The 24,348-nt window shown below is 44.2% G+C and overlaps 1 protein-coding gene across 1 annotated transcript in view; it reads right to left on the bottom strand.

The window, feature by feature from the left end:
• The window catches only part of Ppic (peptidylprolyl isomerase C), an 11,789-nt gene extending 4,040 nt beyond the window's left edge, over window positions 1-7,749 (bottom strand). Inside the window, exons 1-3 of the mRNA XM_059246112.1 lie at window positions 7,553-7,749; window positions 1,071-1,184; window positions 519-620 (exon numbers count right to left, since the gene is read on the bottom strand). Of these exons, the coding sequence (XP_059102095.1) occupies window positions 519-620; window positions 1,071-1,184; window positions 7,553-7,669 (333 nt within the window). The 5' untranslated portion in view covers window positions 7,670-7,749. The remainder of the gene's footprint in view (window positions 1-518; window positions 621-1,070; window positions 1,185-7,552) is intronic.
• Window positions 7,750-24,348: the final 16,599 nt, after the last annotated feature.

Raw genomic sequence — 24,348 nt, forward strand, 5'->3', positions numbered from 1 at the left:
GGCTGCCACACCAGTGTAGCACACCTTTGTTTTAGTTTCCCTTTCCATGGCAAACATTGTTCTATCTTCTACATACCGAGAAAGATCTGTTTAGTGCCTGCAAAATATCCTGCCAAATGACTGTCTCTATACTGTGTAAAGTCCACGAAGGATCAAAGAATTCTGCTTAACCTCAGGAGCACCTCACTTGTTCAGATCTGCCAGGATTCTGGAGCTAGGGCTCTACAACTCCATCCTTCTTAAAGAATTGGAGTGGGATCTGGGCAGTGGTGGCGCATGCCTTTAATCCCGGCACTTGGCAGGCAGAGGCAGGCAGGTCTCTGAGGCCAGCCAGCCTGGTCTACAGAGTGAGTTCCAGGGCATCCAGGGCTACACAGAGACCCTATTTCAAACAAACAAACAAACAAACAAACAAACAAACGAAGAACTGGAGTGGGCTTTATGGTTTTGCCCTACAATTGTGAGGCCCTATTGCTTAGGTTTCAGCTTGGCAGATGGAAAAGGGGAAAGGCAAGGACAGTGTTACCTCCGGTGCCGTCCCTAGCGGTGAAGTCCCCTCCTTGAATCATGAAGTCCTTGATGACGCGATGGAAGATGCTTCCTTTATACCCGTAGCCTTTCTAAAGAGATGATTTCAATTGAATGCACAAGTAGAAATAACCCTTATTGAAAGATGAACAGTGTTTATCCAAAAATGAGAACATTTGAACATCTACAGAACTTGACTACGTTCTAGCAATTCTATACTTTGGAAAGTTTACCATTAACTGGCCAAAATAACCGAAATGCAGGAATCAAGTATTACTGGGAATAAGTAGAAAAAGAACACTCTGCATTTTCACTGGATGTTTTTCCTCTCAATTTCTCGAAGCCTAAGAACAATGAGTAATTGAATAATTTTAAGAAAACAGTTTTTAAGAAAAAAATAAATTTAAGAAACAGAAAAGTCTAAGATGTCACACACTCATCTGATATGTTAATTGCCATTTTTTCCAGAAGACATCTTTGGATCTTGTATTAAGGGAGATCCACACTTGTGCTCAGTTAAAGTCAATAAGGCTGGGACAGACCTCTCCTGTTGCCAGAGCCACGAAGTTTTCCACCGTCTTGGGTACCACTTTTCCAAAGAGGCCAATCACAATTCTACCCACATCTTTGTCTCCGATCTTCACATCAAAGAAGACCTGCGGGTAATTGAGATGCAGAGTAGAAGGTCACCACATGAAAAAGACAGCAATCTGAGCTAAGTCAAAATTAAATCTGAAAATTGGTCCCCATAGGAAAGCCTGCCCATCAGTGTTTTATGAGAGTCCGGTAGCACGAGGCTAGTTAGAAGTGCTGACGTAACACTGTGTGGGAGCAGTTCATTCCCAAATATTCACTCAACAAACATTAAGCACCACATACGGGTCAAGCATGTAGTAGGTACTGAGAAAGTGTAATTTAGTACAGCCAGAGTCAGCTTGTAAAGTCTTCAATACACCCCCAAACCCTCGAGCCCTAGAAAACCACAGCTCTGCTTCTCCCCCTTTCCTGCTTTGTGGATGAAGATGAGAACAGAGAATATTTCTCTTCTCTCTACTCCTGGCAGAAAGAAAAATAAAATGGTGAGCGCTGAAGACTACCTATCCAATTTTTTTTTTTTTTTTTTTTTTTTTGTTTTTTTTTTTTTTTGTCATTTCAAACACTGCCACACTCGTGATGAGTTCTTGGTAGACATCTGCTGTCAAGGGACCAGCCAGAGATGCCACTCACATCCCAGAGCAGTAAGACACCAGGTCCCCAGCAGGACAGCTAACCGCTAACCGGTGTGTGGCTGCCCACAAAGCTATCGTCCTATAAACTTCAACATTGGGTTCAGGTGTCTAGTTCTCATGGTCACCCAAGTAGAATTTGTTCTTTCTCTGTCATCTTAGAACAAAAGAAAGATAACATGGCTAGAAATACAAGCCACATTTTTTTTTTCAGATTAAACCTTAAAAGTTCTCGGAGTTTCTTTTTAAAAACTGTTTCACCTGGAATGAAATTATACACGTTTCGCTTCACAAATCACTATGTTCGGATGATTTGGAGACAGAAGGCTTGAAAAGGCCATGGAGTCAAAGGGCATTCCATTAGCAAGTTTAGATTATACAAACCAATTTACTGTTTGAATGGGTAAAAAAAGACATTCAAGGGATGGCTTTAAAAAATGTAAGAAGGGTTGTCAAAGAAAAAAGATGCCTTGCAAATCTAGAAAAATCACTAGGTAAAGACTGTCAAATTCAGCTCAAGGCAAGGACTTCTGCCAATATATCAGAACGCCTGTCACGGGCTGATGTGATATTTAGTGCTTTGTGTGGCATTTACATTTCCACGTGGCCAAAGCGGACACTGTTTTATTATCATTTCTATACAAGAGCTTTCCTGAAAGCATTGAAGACTCGACTCTTCTTCGTGTGAGGTATGACAGGGGACAACCACCAGTGTGGCTTGGGGACAAAAGGCTGCTTCAGCAGGAGTGAGTCAGGCAGTGAGAAGTGGTTTCTCCAAGGGGTTTCCATGCCCGGGTGAGAAAGGAATGTGGGCAGGAACAGAACAGCTCTGCCAGAGAACAGGGCTGTAATTTTAAAGAGACAATCAGAAAGATACTTGCAAAGCCCGACTCTTAAACTAAGGGAGTAAATTCTTAGAAAGCAACAATGTAGGCAGCAGCAGCAGATGAAGAAAACGAACCTGCTACCCAACAGCACCCGCAATGAAAATCCCATTTTCACACACAGCCCAGCTCACACAGCTCTGAATTTTTTTCCTCCCAATTGCCAAGTCCTTCAACTCCATGAGGATAGTATAAGGAATCACATCAGAATGTTCCCAACTCTAACAGAAATGACAAAGTCCAACCTTGTTTAACCAACAAATAGTTATTAAATACCTACAAACAAGGCAAGGTCCCTGCACAAACTGTCCTAAAGGCGGCATATAACAGGATAAACGGTGAAGGGGGAGGCGGAGACAGAGATCAGTGCGAGGTTGAGGCCCGTAAGTTCCAGGTCTCAAAATAAAAATTAAAAAAAGACAAGTCAAAAATAACCACAGTTGGTTCAAGACAGCACGTGAGAGATGCCCAAGAACACTGTATGTGAAGTCCTGGAGGGCGGGAAGGATTGGGAGAGGGCGCCGTGGAGGAGTGGGAGGCAAGGAATGGAAGATGACAGTCTCAGAGACAATGATGGGCATATCCCTCACCTGACTCTCCTTCCTGGAGCCAAGGATGCCAGGCAGGCCCCATGTTCTGGGTGCCGAGCATCAAAGCAGCCTTTCCCATGGCTGGGGCAGGGAGCTGCTGCCGGTTCCATGGGGCCTGAGGACTAATGTTACTCTTAGCTTTGCCAGAGTGAAGGGAAGCAAATGAGGCTTCGGGAACGGGCCTCCCATGGAGCCCAAAGAGGAGAATCTGGACACTCCACAGCAGCTCAAGAATAAGGTTCTCTGGAAAGCTGAGATGGGGTCTGTGCTTTACCACCATATGGAATTCTCCCCAGCCCACCTGGAGTGAAGCAGGAACTGTTAGGGGAGGAGGGAGGGTAGGTGAGTGGCCTGAGCTTCTCAGCTAGGAGTGAAAGCATTAGGATCTCAGCCCAAGGGCCCCTCTTACTAATCTGTGACTTCTCATTAGCAGGGAGCACCTAGAGAATGGAGACAGTCCTTCCTGATTCCCAGATCTCGGCACAATGCCAACGGAAAGCAGACAAGCCAAGTGTCACCCCACAGGAGGGGAGGTGGGTGCCAGGCGAGAGCCCCTCCTTCCACGGGCCTTGTCTCTGACTTTGTCCAAGCTGGACAAGGAATGACTACAAAGTTCCTATCCCCATGAAAGAGAAAACACACACAGAAATGATTTTTTTTTTTTTTTCAAATAGGAAACTAGGCTTTACAAGGCGAATCAGATAAAGTGTCAGGGTAAAGGATGGAGGTTGGGGGTGGGGTGGGGACTGGAGTGGACTTCTTGGAAAAGATGGTACCTGCTTTCCACACCATACTTAGTAGGTAGGCATCTTGACACTTCTTTTTCCCTGAGGCTGCCCCTGAAAGTCATTTGAAAGTTATGGGGCACTGAAGGTTTGAGGAGGTAGATAAGGAGGGATGAGGTGTTCATAGAGCCCGACCACACCCCTGTAGGGTCAATCCTGTGTTGATCTACTTTCAGATTCACCCAAGAAGACACCAAGTTCGAAATGGTTAAACCCAATTCCACTACTAAATGGCCATGGGGCCTTCAGGAAGTTAAAATTGAGCTGTATATCTCATCTATTAGATGAGTGACGATTGCTTTCAAGCTCACACTAAGATTCATGGATGAACAACACTCAAGAGTGACCTCACACATGAGGGACCACAAACTGAACACTTACCTGCTTTATCACACTTAATTTGCAAAAATCCATATTATATGCAGATACGTACCCTCCAAATATACACATAATAATGGATATTTATCATTTCCATACACTTTCTACAGAAGAAGAAACAAAGTCTCAGACAATAGATAACTTGCCCAAAGTCACGTGGCCACCACCCCATGGCCACCACTTCCTGACATGGTTAAAAGTGGGAAAGAGGGTAGTGTCAATTTTTATGTACTCTGTGCTGGCCTGTGCATAAAACCCATGGCATTCTCTGGAAAATGGATTCTGAGTCTGCAATCCAGAGCTCACACCAGAGCGTCAGTGGGGCAGGAGGCTGCAAGGCTGAAATGGAGGCAGGATCCTCACTGTGTATGTGTTGGGGGGCAGCACCTCATGCCTCTTATTTACAGATTCCTAGCTTTAAATAGAGCCATAGTGAAAGAAAGGACTGTGGGCAAAACAACATAGACTAGTCACAGCCAGTTAGCCTACATTTCTTTTTTAATGTCTCTATTTTTCCATTACGCTGAATTGTCGTAAGACATTCATTAAAAAAAGGAACTCAAGTCCCAACCAATGTAGGTCTGTGTGAGGTTCACCTACATACACCTGTCTGTCAGAACTCAGTAGGCTTGTTGAAAAAGAAGAAAACAGGCAACAGTCCAGAGACTAGAGCCCAAGTCTCAGTGACAGTGCGGTAGATGTAGTCAGGACGCCCCGCCCCGCCCCTTCCCCGCAGCCGTGGCCTTTCTTCTGTAGACTTTCTTCTACTCCTAGGCTGCGCCACAGGCTGGCCAGGAGGTGTCCCCTGTAAGTGGTTGGGCACTACTGCACAGACTGAGGCTGACTTGCTCCGAGTAGATCTCCATCAATGCATTTCAAAAGCTCTCTGGGTGAGGTGTTTCCAACATTACCAGGGACAGACCCTGAAGAATTACCCGTTGTTAATCCACACCTACTTAGGCATCATGCTCTTTATCTAACTACCCTACTCCCCTTTTTCATCTAAGCTTTGCGGTAACTCCTGTTAATTATGCCTCCAGTATCTACTTCAAGTTCCTTGTTCCCCATTTCCAAGTTGACCACCCTGATCCCAGCCACCATCTGGAGTGCTAGCATGGAGCCCCGGACAGCCTCTCAGTTCACCCTCTGAAGTGACCACAGAAATTTATGAGCATATATGAAATCATGTCATTTCCATGTGCAAAGCCCTCCAGCCACTTTACCTTGGAGCAGTGGTTCGCCACCTGTGGGTAGAGACCCCTTGGGGTTAGGGGTCAAACGATCCTTTCACAGGGGTCGAATATCAGATATTCTGCATATCAGATACGTACATTACAATTCATAACAGTAGTAAAATTACAGTTATGAAGTAGTAACGAAAAATAATTTTATGGTGGGGAGATCACCCCAGCATGAGGAACTGTATTAAAGGGTCACTGCATTAGGAAGGTTGAGAACCACTGCCTTAGGGTAACCTGTGAGTCCTAAGAATGATGGCCTTAATGGCCACACTCCTAGCCGTTCCTTTTAAGGCTGTTCGGAGTCCTTCTCTTACTCATCCAGCCTCATCTCAGGCCATTCTGCCCACAGTCCTGTCCCCAAAGACAAACTGCCCTGTAGGTACACTCTGAGCCAAGAATGGCTTTCCCACCTGAAGAACTTTGCACCAGCAATTCCCGTTGGCACCCCAGCCTTGCACCAGCAATCCTTGTTGGCACCCCAGCCTTGCACCAGCAATCCCCGTTGGCACCCCAGCCTTGCACCAGCAATTCCCGTTGGCACCCCAGCCTTGCACCAGCAATTCCTGTTGGCACCCCAGCCTTGCACCAGCAATCCCCGTTGGCACCCCAGCCTTGCACCAGCAATCCTTGTTGGCACCCCAGCCTTGCACCAGTAATCCTTGTTGGCACCCCGGCCTTTGCCACCTTGGCTTTTCCTCACCAGTCAAGTGTTTTCAAATGGCATCCAACCTATATTAGGTTCACTTCCTTCAATATTTCATAGTTGTATGAATTTTATGCTTATGGTTTTATCTGAAATAGTATCCGCAGACCAAATCTGCGTTAGTTGTGTGGCTTGCACGAATTTTCCAGTTTAGATACCTAAAAGATCAAAGGGTTGCCTGAGGATGGATGTTACTCTAATCACTATGGCTTTTGGGTCTCAGGAGAGTGACATTGGGTGCTGGGCTGACTTCTCTCTTCTTGCTGGCTCTTTGGTTGAGTCTGCCATGGAAGATTTAAACCTTCTGCTAGTCCTGAGGTATCATTTCCAGTGGCAAAGCAGACTGGTCATTAAGACCACTTACCGCTGGTTCCACCCTATTCCAAGACTGCTAGGGTTTTGTTTGTTTGTTTGTTTTTTTCTTTTTCCCTGGACATGGTCATTACCTCACCTCAGCAATCCCTCCCTCCCTTTTTCCTAGCACCTTTTCTTTATCTTCTATCCTGGGGTAAAACAGACTGAAATAGAACTTCAGCAGTGAACACTGTATGGACTAAATTCCTGGCGTTTCCCCACCTGCCTCCCTTAAGATTCAAAGTGTCACCTTGTCATGCCTGCCCAGGACTCAAATCAGGCCCGTCACAAAGTTAAAAACTGTTTAGGAGGGTGACAGTTCCTAAACAGGGCAAGAGGACAGGTCTCAACTGAGCCTGTCCGGGACCTAGGCTCTTCCCAGCGGGTGACGTCTTAAGCAGGCATCCTGTCCCCTCCCCTCACATTCTTCCAGCTTTGTTCCAGGCCAAGGAAGTACTCCCTTCTAGAAGAAAGGGCCTGTGGGTTCAGGGAGCTTGTCCGGGGTCCCAGGCTGCTCCCGTTGGACCCGCCCGGACCACAAGTCCAGACAACCGGCGGCGGGGACCGCGGGAGATGGCCCTGTAGCCCGGGTGGCGGAGCGCACCATTAGCTCCTCACAGACGTCCCCTCCCGATTGCCGCGTGGCCACCTCCAGTCCCAGCCAGTCTCAAGTCCCAGTTAGTCCCTCCTCTAGCCCCCAGCCCCGAGTTCCCTCCAGTCCCAAACAGTATCCCACCCCCAAGTCCCCGCCAGTCCCCTCTGCCGGGAGTCCCTCCTCTCCAGCCCTGCCACTGCGGTGGGGTCGCCTAAGCGCCCCGGTGCCTGGCCCGCAGGAAGGGAAGTTGCAGAAGCCGCAGGATCACCTTGGCCGTCACCGAGGGACCTCGCTTTCGGACGCCCGAGGACCCCGAAGAAGACACGAGCGCGCCGAGCCCCAGGCAGAGCACCGTGGCCAGCAGCAGACGGGGACCCGGGATCATAGTGAGCGGTGGCAGTGGCCGCGATGGCACCGGCGCAACCTTGGGGCTCCGGGACTGTGGTCCGACTCTTGGCCGCCTGCGCCTGCGCGGTCCCGGTGGGGAGGGTGGTGGATCCCGGCAGGGCGGGAACCCCGGGCGCGCTCCTCCCAAGTTCAAACCCGTGGCCGGAATTGGGGTCTCCGAGGGCGCGGCTTGGTAGGGGACGCCCGGGGCAGAGTGAGCCAGGCGGGGCCGCGGCGCGCATGGATCCCAGCAGAGAGCCGGATGCAAACGCGGCTCCTTTGAGACTTGGAAGTTCTGAGCACCGCTCTGTCCTGTCCTTCAGGGATTTCTGGGAGGGCTGCATCTTGTTTCTCGAGATGGCCTTTCGCAGAGTCATTTACCTTTGAAGATCTTTGGGAATCCTGATTCAATCCTCTAGAAAAACTTAAGGAGATGGAGGCATTTTGTGCGGTCGCTGACTCTGTCGCCTTACCCACAATTTTCTGGGCAGCCCTTACACAGGCCCGGAACCAGTCCCAGATAGAGTTCTTCCCTTCGAAAACAAAGTACTCAAGCTGGACTTTGAGGTGTAGCTGTAGGATTTTTCGAGACAGGGTTTCTCTGTGTATTTTGGTGCCTGTCCTGGATCTCGCTCTGTAGACCAGGCTGGCCTCGAACTCACAGATATCCTGGCTCTGCTGGAATTAAAGGTGTGCGCCACCACTGCCCGGCAGGGTGATTTTTTTAAAAACAATCTCACGAGCTACATTTAGGAAAATTAATGACGTGAAGAAAGTCTCAACGCATTTCTTTTTAAATGAAAAAACTCAAGTTGCAAAACCACATTGAAAGTCTGACTTAACTGAAAATAAAGATTAAAAATAGCACTTTAAAAATTGCAGTAAGAAGGTTGGGTGTTTGGCTCAGTCAGCAGAGTGCTTGCCTAGCAGGTAGGAAGCGGTGGGTTGGATCCCTAGTACAATATAAACTGGGTGGGGCAGCACACACCTGTAATCTCAACACTTGGGAGGTAGAGGCTAGAGGATCAGAAGCTCAAATGTATTCTCATCATCCTTGGAGACATAGCACATACCAGGCCAGCCTGGGCTACACGAGACTAGAAGGGAAGGAGGCATTTACAATAGCTGTGGTGATGGAAATATACATCTTTGTCTTCTCTGAAGTTTTCTTATTTCTCAGGGGTTCCACGATGAGGATATAAGTATTTTATAGCCTGGAAAGGGTCATTTTAAAACGGTACATTTTGGCGGGGCGTAGTTGTGCACGCCTTTAGTTGGAAGGCAGAGGCAAATGGATCTCTGTGAGTTCAACCAGCCTGGTCTACAAAGTGAGTTCCAGGACAGCCAGGACTGTTATATAGAGAAACTCTGTCTCAAAACAAACGAACAAACAAACACCCCCAAAATAAATAAATACAAACAAATAAATAAAAATAAAACGACATTTCAAGTATGAATTCAGAAGAACGTTTTAGTCTAATATAATGTCACTAAAATTAAATTTAAAATTGCTAGTATTACCCCTTCTCCCTCCCCCCCAGTTTAGGGCTAATGCCATGAATTACAAACCAAGACTGTCTTTGGATAAGTAAGCACCTGGGGATCTCAGAGTCTATCTAAAGACACAGAAGCATTTCTTACAGACAGGAGGTGTAGCTGCATTAGAACACTTTGGAATCGTTTTTTCTAACTGAGTCCATTGAAGACCCGGGTACTTTCTTCCTCACCCCGCCCCAAGAAGGAATCCCCATTGAGGAGCAGGGCTGTCTGTCTGAGACCAGCCCTGCTGGGTGGGTGACTGTGTACATTTATTCTGTGCTTAGCACTGTCTCTCTTATCTGAAGCAAATACCATGGGAACGGGGATCGTGGCTGATTTTATTCCCCCTGATGTCTCAGGTCTAGCACAATGCCTAGAATAGAATGATGAATATTGACCAATGATTGTGAAATGAATGGTGTCTATTTCTCTACCAGTACCCTACCCCACCCCCCACCCCCAGGCAAAGACATGCTCTCTAGAAAGGCCATCTGCTCTCCCATGTAGAAACCCCTCATGTACCTCCTTTCTATTACACCCTTTTTCTTCTCAAAACTCATTGCAATCTTGACTTTTTACACACAGTTTCCTTTCAACTCTGTACCAATCTGTCTTAGAGTATACTTTTTTTTGTGTGTGTGTGCTTCAGTTTTTGTTTGTGAAATTCATGGGTGTTTTTGGCACATCGTTTTGGTGCAAAGTGCCAAGTGGGGACAACTCATTCTTTTAAAAATATTTATTTTTTTATTCTTAAAATTATGTGTATGTGTATGGATCTCTGTGGGTATGCGCAACATGGGGTGTGGCATTTGTGTGCCTCCCCCCATAAATAAAAAACAATTAAATACAATTTATAGCAAAAACAATGCATTGAGATTCCAAATACTTATGATTGTGACCTTATTTGGAAATAATGTTGCCAGTGTCATCAATATTAAGGTAAGGTCACAGTAGCATAGGCCGTACCTATTGTCATGTGACTGGTGTCCTTATGAAAAGAGGAGAAACACAAGGCCTCAAGGATACGGTGAGGATGGAAGTGAAGACTGGAGCCATGAACTGTAAGTCAAGGAACAGCGGAGACGGCTGGTACCCACAGAATCTAAGAGGCAAGGAAGAACCCGGAGCCCTCAAAGGGAGCATTTTAATTCCAGACTCTAACCTCCAGAACTGTGAGGCTGTATAGTTCCGTTGTTGAAGTGACCCAGCGTGGGGTACCACGTCACACAGGCCTAGGAAGCTCACACACCTTGTCTTGGTTCCAATCCCAGAAGAAAAGCTTTTGTGTTTCTCCATTAATTATATTTGCTAAAGATTCTTTCAGAGTACATCTTTTTTTTTTTTTCAGATTAATAAAATTACTTCTAACCCTGATTACTTTTTGTTGTTGTTTTTGTGGTTGTTGTTTTGGTCCTGAACTTGATTTGAATTCTATTAGCATCATATATTAAAATCAACTGAAACACTCAAGTGATTTTTCCTTAATCTGATAATGTGATGAATTACCTTGATTTTCAATTTGTTACCAAATCTAGATTTCTGGGCAAATACATCCAACGTGTATAATATTAGCTTTTTTTTTTTTTTTCACATATTAGTAGATGTGGTTTACTGGATTTTTTAAATTAACAAACTTACTAAGAACTTGAAAAAAAGAAATGTCTTTTACCTTGAAGTTCAGGCTAAACACAATAAAGTGTGGTTCTGGCTTTCCAATTCAGACTACATTGATGCTAATATGCAAATCTACTAATTTTATTTTTAGGAATTTGCATCTGAATTTTTGAATGAGGCATGGCTGAAATTTTCTCTTCCTGGGGTTTCCTGTGAGTTTTTGTGTCCTGGTTCCTCTGGCCCCTTGCCGTGACAGTGACCATGAGCAGTGCTGGACTTCAAAGGTCTGGAGAGGATTCCCATTTCTCCTTCAAATGCTTTGAGAAGCCCCTGGGCTCCTGGGTTAATTTATTATAAAGTTTCAAGTATATATTTGTAAGAAGTCCGTTGAAGAATCATCTAAATTTTCTACTCTGTCAATTTCTACATAGAGTATTTTTTAAGGAATAGTCAATTTATATTTAAATTATTAATGTAAAATTGTATAAAATGTCTTTGTATGATTTTATAGGTGGGTAGGACCTATAATAATGTTTCCTTTTTTCTTTTTAATTTATTTGAATATTCTGCCCAGGAAGCTGCTGAAAAATACAATATATTTGATACATCGTATTTAATTTATGGTCTCTATTTTATTATATTTCCTCTTACTTTCTAGGACTTTCATTTACTATTTTCTATCTTCTTGTGTGTGTGTGTGAGTGTGCATATGAGTGTAGCCTACAAAAAAAACAAAACAAAACAGCCTGAGGTATGTGAAAGACCCCATCTCAAGAAAACAAAACAAAGCAAAAGACATTTTATCACTGAAAGTTTGGCCTAGGCAGCTCATGAAGTGTGTGTGTGGTGGGGGATGGTATCTGGGGATATTATTATTTCCAGAGGAAAAACATGTGTTTTGCATGGAAAATATGTTTGTTAAACTTAACTTTTGGCAAGTAAATGCCAAAGATCACTAATACCTACTAGGTATGTGATAAGCTTTTGAAACTGAAAATTTTTTTAAATGTTAGGCTGAGGGAAGTGTACAGTCACCTAAGATCACCAAGAGGCTCTGGGAACTACTGGCCGGGACCTAGAATTGCTGTGACATTGTTTGGCCCCTCCTTTGTCCTTGTATTTTCCATGCATAGCACTTTTTTTTTCCTGGAGCTAGTAGCATCTCACCCCATCCCCTACACACACACACACACACACACACACACACACACACACACACACACACACTTCATGAGCTGCCTAGGTCAAACTTTCAACGATAAAGTATTTTTTGTTTTGTTTTGTTTTCTTTAGACAGGGTCTTTCACAGATCTTTTCACCATTTCTCAGGTTTTGCTATGCTGCTGAAGATGACCTTGAATTTTTCCTCCTCCTGCCTCTACCTCCCCCGTGCTGGGATGATAGGTGTGCATCCCCACCCAAGTTTATGCAGTGCTAGCCATCAAACTCAGGGCTTTATATATGCCAGGAAAGCATGACAAAATCTTTAAGAGATTAAAAATAATTTTGCTTTAACTTGCCTGCCGGGACAAAACTGCCCCGCCACTTCGTGTGTGTGTGTGTGTGTGTGTGTGTGTGTGTGTGTGTGTGTGTGTGTACATGCATGTAGGCTAGAAATTGACACTAGCTGTCTACCTCTAAACCACTCCACCTTGATTTTTGATGCAGGGTCTCTCATTTACACTACAGCTCACCAATCCCACTAGACTGGCCGGCCATCAGCATCCAGAGATGCCCTTGTCTTTGCCTTCTCAGCACTGGGACTTCAGGGGTAAGCTGCTGCTTCTGATTCTTTATGTGTGTGCTGGGGATTTGAACCCAGGTCCTTGATCTTTTCTGGCAAACAGTTTATTGACTGAGTCATCCTTTAATACCTGTTTTTTTTTCAGATTATGATTATAATTATTTTCCATCATAACATTACAGGATACAACACAGGAAAGAGTTAAAAATACAGATGTAGGGGCTGGAGAGATGGCTCGGAGGTTAAGAACACTGGTTGTTCTTCCAGAGGTCCTGAGTTCAATTCCCAGCACCCATATGTGGCTCACAAGCATCTGTAATGAGATCTGGCTCCCTCTTCTGGCCTGCAGGGATACATGCAAACAGAACACTGTATACATAATAAATAAATAAATCTTAAAAAAAAAATACAGATGTAGTGAAACAGTAAGACTGCATTGGTGAGAAGGGTACTCCATGAGGAGAAACATGAGAAGTTATATACAACAAAGAATAAGAGCACACTAATTGAACATAAACAGGAAACTGTATATTAGCCATAGGAGTCAAGGGATAACAGTAATCTTTCAGGAACTGTAGTAGTTTGAATGTAATTGGTCCCCATAATCTCATAAGGAGTGGCACTATTAGGAGGTGTGGCTTTGTTGGAGTGGATATGGCCTTGTTAGAGGAAGTGTGTCATTGTGGGGGTGGGCTTTGAGGTTTCCTATGCTCAGGATACTGCCCAGTGTCTCAGTCCATTTTCTGTTGCCTGCAAGATGCAGGATTCTCAGACATTACTCCAGCACCATGTCTCCTGCACACCACCATGCTCCCTGTCACGATGATGAAAGAAAAGAATAAAAGTCCCTGCCAATCTCCAACTCATATACTGTAATAGTATGACACCGTATTTGATTATGTGGTTCAACTCTTAGCAATCTTAGTGATTCCCAGAGGCGTTCATGCCTGAGCTCTCAATCACCAGCCAGAGCAGATGCAGTAAGTCAAAGGCGTTTCAAAGCTGGCACGTGTCGACGGTATTAATGACCAGTGTGCCAGTGAATGACCCAAAGATCACAAAGCGGGATTAACCCAAGAGAGAGACTGGAAAGGGTATTCAGCTTTCACGGAGTGCCTGCTGCATGCAGGGCACATCACATGTGCTTCCTGGAACAACCACGTGAAAGGAAAGAAGTGTTGCTAGAAACTTCTGAAAACGAGGAATTGAAGTCCATCGGAAACTTCCGTGTTCTTGCCTCTGTGAAGTTCAAGTGTGATGGAGATCTCACTGATGACTAACTTTCAAAGTAGGTGGTCAAAACGACTCACTGAGGAACATGGATTTGTGGTTGGATAACAATATGCTAAGTGAGACGTGGGAAGGACGGGTAAAGCCATGTTGCAACTTAAGTGAAACAGAAGATTGATTAGATGTGGATTTTTATTCCCCAAACCAAAGGTTTTAATGTAAAGGACTCAGGCCTGAAGCCATGATGCTTCCTTGCTCCCACCGCATTGATGTGAGCCCTAGATATGTCTTCCTTGACAGTCCAGGCAGCCCTGTTTTTAATTCTTTGGAGACAATCTGTTATTAAATTGATCTGTGTATTTATGTTCTGTCCTATTCACTGTTATTTACTATTCACCAAGGCTGCCAACTTTTAAACAGTCTTGGTGTAAATGTTTGTTCCCAAACCTTTGCTGATAGATGTGTTTTATGTAACAGTTATAGAGTCCATTAACATGAAGGACTGAAACACAAAAAGAGACTGTGTAGATTTATAAGTGTGTGCAGTGCCCTCACCAGAGACACCAGAAATAATAAATCCAAAGTCAAAGGAACATTCTCGAAACTACCATTACAGATTTATCTACTTCAAAACCTGTTTTGTGGGATTGAATCATACTATATATTAAGTTTAAAAGGTAAAATACAAATCGACCCTTCTTGGTAATGGCTCCTCATCATGTTAAAGAAATCTCACTGTTGTAGAAGAGAGAAATTCTGCTTCAAAGCATCTGTCATTCACCTTATTCACAGAAATTGCCTGAATGGCTTTCTTTTTTCATTAGAGTTGGAAAGCTCAAATGATCAGTTTTAAATAATAGTAAAAAGCTTCTAGCACTGTACTTTCACAAAATAATAATAATAATAATAATAATAATAATAATAATAATAATAATAAAATATCCACTCCCGAGGCCCATTGTTGGTCACAACAGTAATCTAGAGGCCAAATTTCTCTCGACTGTAACTTCAGATATAATTAGTATCTTCAGAAGCCTCCCCACCCCCACTCCCAAGAAAAAAGTTGGCCGACCAAAAGGGTGGCATCCATCTCCTCGTTAAAACATCAGGCTGACAAAGTCCATGTGCCCCTCTGCTTCAGAAAGTCACAGCTCTTTTAAACACTGGCATTCTTATCATTTTGTGTGCTCCGTCCTGGCCACAGGCTGATGGGGGCTGTGGACTTCTCGTGGAGTATCTTTACCCCATCTGGTGATAAGTGAGTCTCTGTTAGGGTTCTGGTGCAGGCTGCTGCTGGAGTAAGCAAGCTGATAGTGCATATTTGGAATTGCTGCAGAAACTGTACCGTCTGCTCTTGATTTGTTGTTGGGTGTATTTTTTGGTTTTTTCGAGACAGAGTTTCTCGGTGTAGTTTTGGTGCCTGTCCTGGGTCTTGCTCTGTAGACCAGGCTGGCCTCGAACTCACAGAAATCCGCCTGGCTCTGCCTCCTGAGTGCTGGGATTAAAGGCATGCCCCACTACCGCCCGGCATTGTTGGCCATTTTTAACTTTGCTTTGGACTTTGTATTTAAAGGTAAGTTAAAGGCTACTGATGAAGGAGATGGTCATGGCATTAGAATGTCAGTTTAATATGCTTTCCTTGAAGAAAAAAGACTCTTGTTGTAAATCCAGCCTGTGTTCATTATCATATAGATAATCCACGGTCATAAAATTAGAGTCGACCATAAGAGGAGCTGCAGGTCACTATTTTCACATCAACCTTTACAAACTCATAAGTTATTTCAGGAGTGGAAACAAAAATTTTAATTGCTTCTTAAACACGAGGCTGTGGCTGTGGGACTATTCTAGTAACTATTGGGGTGGATTTGCTTTTCCTGCACGTCTGTATTACTGTATTTAATTCATGTTAGTTCTGGACCACAAACAGGAGAAACATTTGCATCTCCATCCTCCCTCCCCCACCAAATAGATACTGTTAATGTTTTGGTGTTCTTCTTTTCATTCTACCTATTATCCCGAATCCCATCCAACTTTGTATTTAGTCTTTTATTGAATTAACTTAATATAATGCTTTGGGTTATCTATTATGATGAAGTATAAATTAGGAACAAACATGGTTCTGGAAAATGTTAGATGATTTACAGAAGTGAAATTTTTTAAGGATCATTTTTTTTTTTTCTGCAATAGCAAAATTACTCAAAAGAAAAGATTTTTTTTTCAAAGCTTGTAAACAGCACACACAGTAGTTTTAAGTATAGGAACTAAACATTGAACTTGAAAAGATAGCAGGGAGAAAAATAACCCTCAGCCTTACTGGGGAAGGATGGAAAAACTCCCTTACTTCTCAAGTGGTCAACAATGTTGTCTACCAGCTGGATGAGCAACCAGCTTGGGAGAAGCCTTACTGAATCTATCCTGTATGCACAGAGCACAGCCTGCAGCCGCCAGGACCGGAGGGGCGTGTCAAAGGTCTGGCCTGCAGCACCCACCCCGCTTCTAGTCTCTAGCCTTAAGTGTATCCCTGCAGGAAGGGCTTCAGCTTAGCTTGCCTTTTGGTTAACAGATAAGAAAGCCACAGAGAAGTGAAGAAACCCAGGCAGGGCTGGCTCTGTTGCCAGGCAAGGGTCTGGAGGAGAAGGCTCACCTCACTTCTCTTCCCAGGTGGCTCTGCTGTCTCTGGTTGCCTTCCGGAACTGCTTAGCACTGGGGACCCAAGTTAGCCTGTGTTAAAGCATGGGCACATTGTAGATGAACAATCTTATTAAATAAGAAACACAGAGCCAATGCAGAGATGAAAGCCCAAGAGGTCAGAGCAATAGCTAAGAGCTAAAATCCTTACCCTTCAGTGCTGCTGTCCTCCTCAGCAAGAGACCTACTTCCTGTGTGTTTGTCCTTTTTATTAACTTTCTATTCTGCCTTCTCATTGGTTGTAAACCCAACCACATGACCCCCTTGTCACTGCCTGTCTGTACAGACCTCCAGGTCTTTTATGGTTGGTATTGAAATTAAAGGCGTGTGTCTCCATGTTGGCTGTATCCTTGAACACACAGAGATCCACCTGGCTCTGCCTCTCAAGTGCTGGGATTAAAGGCGTGCACCACCACCGCCCAGCTTCTGCTATGGCTTGCTATTAGCTCTGACCCCCCAGGCAACATTATTTATTAACATACAAATATAATCACATTTCAGTACAAATAAAATATCACCATAGCACATATGGATGCTTTTAACCAGAGAAGCGTCTCTACCGCCCTTTCCACTTGGGACACACACGCCTTTTGGAATGACTCTGAAAAGTCTCTAAGTTTTCCATCCTTGAGAACAGGAAATGACAGAGAATGGGAAAATGAAAGCTCTCAATAACAGGACTCAAAAATAAAATAAAATAAAAAAATCCTGCGTCCTCAGAGCTTCACATAGATCTGAGAATTTTAAACCATTGGTGGCTAAAAGGTCTTTATAAAGATTTTTTAAAATAATTCTTTAAATTACAGTTTTAAAAGGCACAACAAAGTTACTAAGTTCATCACCAAGAGGTTACTAAAATTTTCTGTCTTCAGGGATCAGAGAGATGGCTTGGTGGCTGAAAGCATTTGTCACTAATCTTGGTGACTTGAGTCCAGCCCTCAAAATACACTCCCCTTGCACACACGACACACACATAAGTACATAAATAAATGTAAAAAATAAATCCCGCCTTTAATGACAGTTATCGCATAAGCTGTTTTTTATTACTTCACACCTAATTAGAAAACAACAGGAAATGATGAATCCTGATGACATTTGCATTTGCCTCATTGAGAAGATGGCAAGAGACCATTAAACTACTGTGGATCCCTCTCTTACTCCATCCCTGACACGACGTCAAAATGCTTGAAACCGGGCAAGGTCGACATGTCAGACATTCACTTCTCACAGCTCTTGGGGCTAGGCAGGCTTCCACCTTCCTGCTGTGTGGTGCAGAGGACAGAGAGGAGCCCTGGTGTGAGGTCCGTGGGCCCACCCGACAGAAATGGCTCCGCCTTTCCATACACTAGTCAATGTGTGAACTGTGGGGGTACACCGTCAGACCACAGTAGTCACTGAATGCTTATCTGCCCCTGTTCTGCATTTACCCACGTAGTGCCAAAATAGCCATCATCCCCTGCTCCAGCCCCTCCCCCCAAATCCTAGCATCCATTTCTCTTTTTACAAGGGACTGCCTCGTCCCAGGAGGCTGCATACAGACAGCCCTTAAATGTTGGCAGGTTGCCTTTTGCTTTTTGACCAGATAAACGGAAATGAGGTTGCGAGGGTTCCTGTGTATAGGTCTCAAGTTGCTGGAAGTGAGCCCTATAATTCGTGGAGCCCTGCTCAGATGTGTGGGTCGAGAATTGGTCTGTCCTGGAGGGAATTGAAGTCACAGAAAGGAGAATGGAGGCACCCAGACAGCAGCAGACACGTGAATGAGGCCCACCTAGACTTCCAGCCAAAAACAAAAACAACAAAGCCAACTTGTTCTCTACCTGCCTGAGTTGTGAATATAAACACAGGCAAAACCTGTGGAGGATCATCCCTGTGTCTGGCAGATTATTGACTGAGGGAATCTTTTACCACTCACCTGCATTGTCCTATCGTTCCTCCGGTGCAGAGACATCAGGAAAGACTCTTGGTTTCTTCAAAGCACAGCCTGGCACCCCAGGGACAGTCTAGGAGGGAGAATCTCATGAGACTGGCTCCACATCACCATCACCATTCTAAGAGTGACAGACCATCTTAGTTAGGGTTCCTGTTGCTGTGAAGAGACTCCATGACCACGGCAACTCTTACATAGGAGAACATTTAATTGGGACTGGCTTATGGTTTCAGAGGCTTAGTCCATTATCATCATGGTGGGACATGGTGGTGTGCAGGCAGACATGGTGCTGGAGAAAGAGCTGAGAGTCCTACATCTTGATAGGCAGGCAACAGGAAATGAACTGAACTGGGCATAAGTTGATCATAGGAGACCTCAAAGCCCACCCCCACAGGGAGGGACACACTTCCTCTAACAAGCCCACACTTCCTAATACTGCCACTCGGTGAGTCTATGGGGGCCATTCCTATTCAAACTACCACACAGACTCATCCCTACAGAAAGCTGAGCCTCCTAAAGACTAAACATGAGTGAAAGTACACACACACACACACACACACACACACACACACACACACACACAGAGAGAGAGAGAGAGAGAGAGAGAGAGAGAGAGAGAGAGAGAGAGAGAGAGAGAGAAGTTTTTAAGAAAAACAGAACCAATTGGAGAGATTTATTGATAGATAAATAAGGAGATAGAAAGATTAGATAGATAGATGATAGATATAGATAGATGATAACAGACAGATGATAGGTAGGTAGGTAGACAGGTAGATAGATAGATAGATAGATAGATAGATAGATAGATAGATAGATAGGTAGGTAGGCCACGCAAAGATGAGGGTATATTCTAAGAAGCACCACTAGGTTATTTCATCAGTGTACTTACACTAGGAAGGCTATGGTATCATTAGGTACTATGACTATCATGCATGTACCATGTGCTGAAAGATCACTATGCTTGTTAGTTTTTGTCAACTTGACACAGGTTAGAGTAGTCTGAGAAGAGGAAACCTCAAATGAGGAATTGCCTCCATCAGATTGGCATGCCTGTGGTATATTTTCTTGATTATTGATTGATGTGGGCAGCCCCAGACATGTCTGGGCAGGTGATCTTGGGAGGTATAAGAAAAATGGCTGAATGTGAGCCTGAGAGCAAGCCAGTAAGCAGCACCCCTCCATGATCTCCGCTTCAGTTCCTGCCTCAAGTTCCTGTTTTTGGTTCCCTGGGATCATGGACTATAACCTGTAAACCTTTCCTCCCCAAGTTGCTTTTGGTTGGAGTTTTATCACAACAAAAATTAGCTAAGGCAACCATCACATGGAACTTGATTGTGGTAAGAGAAAAATTCCGAGATGTATTGAACTTCACTACAAAGGTTGGAAGATGGAAGGGAAGAGAGCTGAGGAAGTAAATCAGCTGACAAGCTGTAGGCTAAGAACAAACGCGGTTCCCATTCTTCAGTATTCCCTGAAGCCTCATCCCAAATCATCTAGGTGTCTTTGCATCCTGCTTCCAACTCGAACCAATCCAGAAGTAAGGCTACTTTTCCCTAAGGACTGCTTTTTTGCCTCCCCCCCCCACCTCCCCAGTCCCAGACTCCTGTTGTTTGTCTAGCTTGCTCAAAAAAACCCTATGGGGGCTGGAGAGATGGCTTAGCAGTTAAGAGCACTGACTGCCCTTCTGGAGGAGCCAGATTTGACTCCCAGCACCCACATGGCAGCTAACTGCTGTCTCTAGCTCCAGTTCAAAGGGGATCTGACCTCCTCTTCTGGCCTCCATGGGCACTATATGCACACGGTACACATACATACATGCTGATAAAACACTCATACACACAAAATAAAAATAAATGATGTAAAAATATTTAAAAAACAAAACATCAACAACAAAACCCCTTTTGGAGTTGGGGGAAGAGGGAGAGAGAGAGAAATGAAGTTGGGTGGGTAGGGAGGTGAGAGAAGATCTGGAAGGAGTTGGGGGAGAGGTGAATATGATCAAGGTACATGGTATGAAAGTCTCAAAGAATTAATAAAAACATGGTAAAAATATAAACCCTTTTGTTTCTGAGATTCTTCCAGCTTATGAGTATTGGTTTAACATACAAATATGAATACAGTTTTGCTGAGTAAGACAGAGAAAGACACACTTAGGAAGAGGGAGGAAGAGAGACTGAGAGAGAAAGTTCACGACGGGCCTGCCCATGCGATTATGGAGGCTAAGTCCCCCGATTTACCCTTTGTCTGCTGGAGCCCCAGGCTAGCTGATAGTATATAATTCAGTCTGAATCCAAAAGCCTAAGGCTGAGATTTGTTATAAATCCTAAATCCTAGTGCAAAATCTTGAGACCCTGGGATGAGATGTCCTAAGATTAACAGTGAGGCAGGAAATAAGGGGCAAATTCCTTGTACTCTTTATTCTATTCAGACCCATAACAGGACTTTAGTACTGCTCTCATCTGGAGACACCCTCACAGACTCACCCAAAACAAATGTTTAGTCTACACACCGATGGCTCACTGGAAACACACACATACACACACACACACACACACATACACATACACACACACATACACACACATACACACACATACACACACATATACACACACACATATATATACACACATACACACACATATACACACACACATATATACACACACACATACACACACACTCCAACTTATAATACTGTAACTAGCAATTTTTAAAATATGGAACACTAGTGGGGCAATCCATACCATATTGTACTGACATGATAATTTTAAAACATTTTATTGTGGTGCAAAGGTGATACACACGCAGTCATTCGCATTTTCAAGTTGATCTTTTCCTGGGCCATTGACAGACAGTAAGATCTGCTCCGAGGACGGTGGCCAGTGTGAATGAGCCACAGCTCCCAATTGTTCAGTGATCACAGGATGAATGACCAGGACCGTGGGCTATGCTTCTGGGCACTCATGTCTGTGAAATTAGTTGTATTACATGCACTTTCAACTTATGGTGTTTTTAGTTGATAATGGGTTATCTGATATGTAAGTCAGGGTCTGGAGAGATGGTTCATCAGTTAAGAACACTGGCTGCTCTTCCAGAGGATCTGGCTTTGATTTGCATCACCCACATGGCAATTCACAAACATCTATAACTCCAGTTCCAGAGGATTCAATGCCCTCTTGTGACCTCTGTGGGCACCAGGCACACACATGGTACCCAGAAATACATGTAGGCAAAACCCTCCTAAAATGAACATTTTTAAAATTTAAAATAAAATTTAAAAAGAGAAAATACATAATTCCATTGTAGGTAGGCACATCATTATATTACCTATAATCTTTTTGTTTGTTTTTCAAGACAGGGTTTCTTTGTGTAGCCTTGGCTGTCTTAGAACTTGTTCTGTAGACCAGGCTGGCCTCAAACTCACAGAGATCCGCCTGCCTCTGCTTCCCAAGTGCTGAGATTAAAAGCGTGAGCCACTATCACTCGGCAACATATACTCTTATCTTTATCATGATGTGTAATATATACTATTAATATTACATTATAATAATTAACATATGTGACTCAGTGAGAGAGCTTGACTGACATGTGAGAGGCCCTGTGTTTAACCCTCAGTTTTGAGAGAACAAAACCAAATTTAAAGTATACACACACACATACACAAAACAAAACAAAACAAAACAAAACTCTCAAACCCTCAAAGTCATGTAGCTAGTAGGTGTAGTAAGTGGGGGACATTCACACCTAGAAGTCTGACCTGTGACTGTAGTCTGTCTACACTGTACAGCCACTCAGAGTCATTCACAATGACTCTTGGTATGGCTCTCTTTTCCTGCTGCACTGTCCCCGCCCCATCACTTGAGCTAGAGCATTCTTTTCTCCATCACATTGGAGCGTCCATGGCTGGGGTTCATCATGAGCAATACGGGAATCTCCTTCCCTTCTCAGTGTCTGGCACATACTAAAAATGGCCTCTGCAACGCCCTTTTCAATTCTCTTCTACTTTTCCTTCTTATGCTCCAAAGGCCGGAGTGCAACATCCTTGCCCTGAACCTCCACATGTAGCCTCTCTGTCACCAAGACGCCGTGCTGCTAGGGAAGTGGCTCTTCAGAGAGGGACCAGAACTGTTCAGTGCAGTGAGTGAGGCACCTGGGTTCACGGCACAGTTAGAGATTTTGGAGTCTCAACTCTAATTCTCTGGCCTCCCCAGAAATTCTACAAGGTACCTTACTCCTTCTAATGAACGTTTCATCACTTAAGCTAGCTGATGTGGATTCTGTCACCTGTAATAAAGAACCCTTACTAATACAGACTGGTCCTGAACCTCTCTACCCATTGGAGAGGCCCCTCCAAGCAAAGCACATTGAAACACCATAGCTCAATTTTTAGGGAGCAGCTGCAAAGTCTTTTGATTCTCGTTTGCACCTGGAGCTCCAGAGTGAGAGCAAAGCAGGTATCACTCTAGAATTCAAAGAGCAAATGGACAGGACTGGTTGAGCCGGCAGAGACCAGCAAGGGAGTCCACAACTAAAGACCAGGTCAAGCTGGTTGGGAAAGTGAAGCCAGGACACCAGGTGTGAACCACGTTTTGTGGACAACATTGGTTAAGGTAGAAACATTTCTTGAAGACATTTGGCCTCTCTACTGGTCTCAGCACGGGGACATGGAGGGTATGCCTAGCATCGATGTGTGCACACCTGTGCTGGGAGGGACTAAGGAAGTGCTGTCTCCTATGCAGGCATCAGAAATCAAGATCTTGAAGGTAACACTTCTTTGGGGCTCTCCATCTGAGATTTCCTTCCCCTTTAACTCTTGGACTTTCTTTCTTTTCTTTCTTTCTTTCTTTTTTTTTTTTTTTTTTTTTTTTTTGGTTTTTCAAGACAGGGTTTCTCTGTGTAGTTTTGCACTTTTTCTGGAACTCACTCTGTAGACCAGGCTGGCCTTGAACTCACAGAGACCCGCCTGCCTCTGCCTCCTGAGTGCTGGGATTAAAGGCGGCGTGTGCCACCACCACCTGGTTCTTGGACTTTCATTTGAGGGAGATTCAGCTTACCTTTATCTTTATGTTCATATAAATAAATATATTTATGTTTATATAAGTTATTTATATGTCATCTATGATTGTCACTCTATCTGGGTAGCATTCTTGTGTTAAAACACACACACACACACACACACATACAGAAAGAGACACACCAACACACTATTGCTTTCTTTTTTGGTAGTTCTGGAGATCAAACCTAGGGACTCACACATACTAGGCAAGCATAGTCTGCCATTCACCTACATTCCTAGTCCCTAAAATATCTTTAATAATTAAACAATTAAACATCTTACGTTTTTCTAAATGGCCAGCAATGTGCCTCAGCTTCTGTGACTCTCATTAAAACAACAGAAATTCTTTTGTTTGTTTGTTTGTTTGTTTTTTGTTTCTATTTTTTGAGATAGGGTTTCTCTGTGTAGCTTTGGAGCCTGTGCTGGAACTCACTCTATAGTCCAGGCTGGCCTCGAACTCACAGAGATCCACCTGCCTCTGCCTCCCGAGTGCTGGGATTAAAGGCGTGCGCCACCACCACCCGGCAACAACAGAAACTCTTTAGCCAGGCAGGCACACTGAAACCTCCAGCCCAGCAGGAACAGGAATTTCTTCTTTAAGATCTTCCACCCCACACTGCACTACTTGCCCGCGAATTCTAGCATAGCATTCACTGCACAGCACAGCCTTCCATGCTTGTGCAAAATTCACAGATATTTTAAGAAACCAACAAGACAACTTCCTTCATGCACAGTCTTGATTGCATCCAATTCAAATGGACTGACATGTTGCCAGGAGCTGTGTGACTTCTGGGTACACGGGTCCCACTCTCCAGGTCATGCTATTCTTTGCCTAATCTAAACCTCAGTCCTGTGGTTTAGAAAGATGAAGAAGTA

The sequence above is a fragment of the Peromyscus eremicus genome, chromosome 19 (assembly GCF_949786415.1).
Source record: "Peromyscus eremicus chromosome 19, PerEre_H2_v1, whole genome shotgun sequence".
NCBI classification, from domain to species: Eukaryota; Metazoa; Chordata; class Mammalia; order Rodentia; family Cricetidae; genus Peromyscus; species Peromyscus eremicus.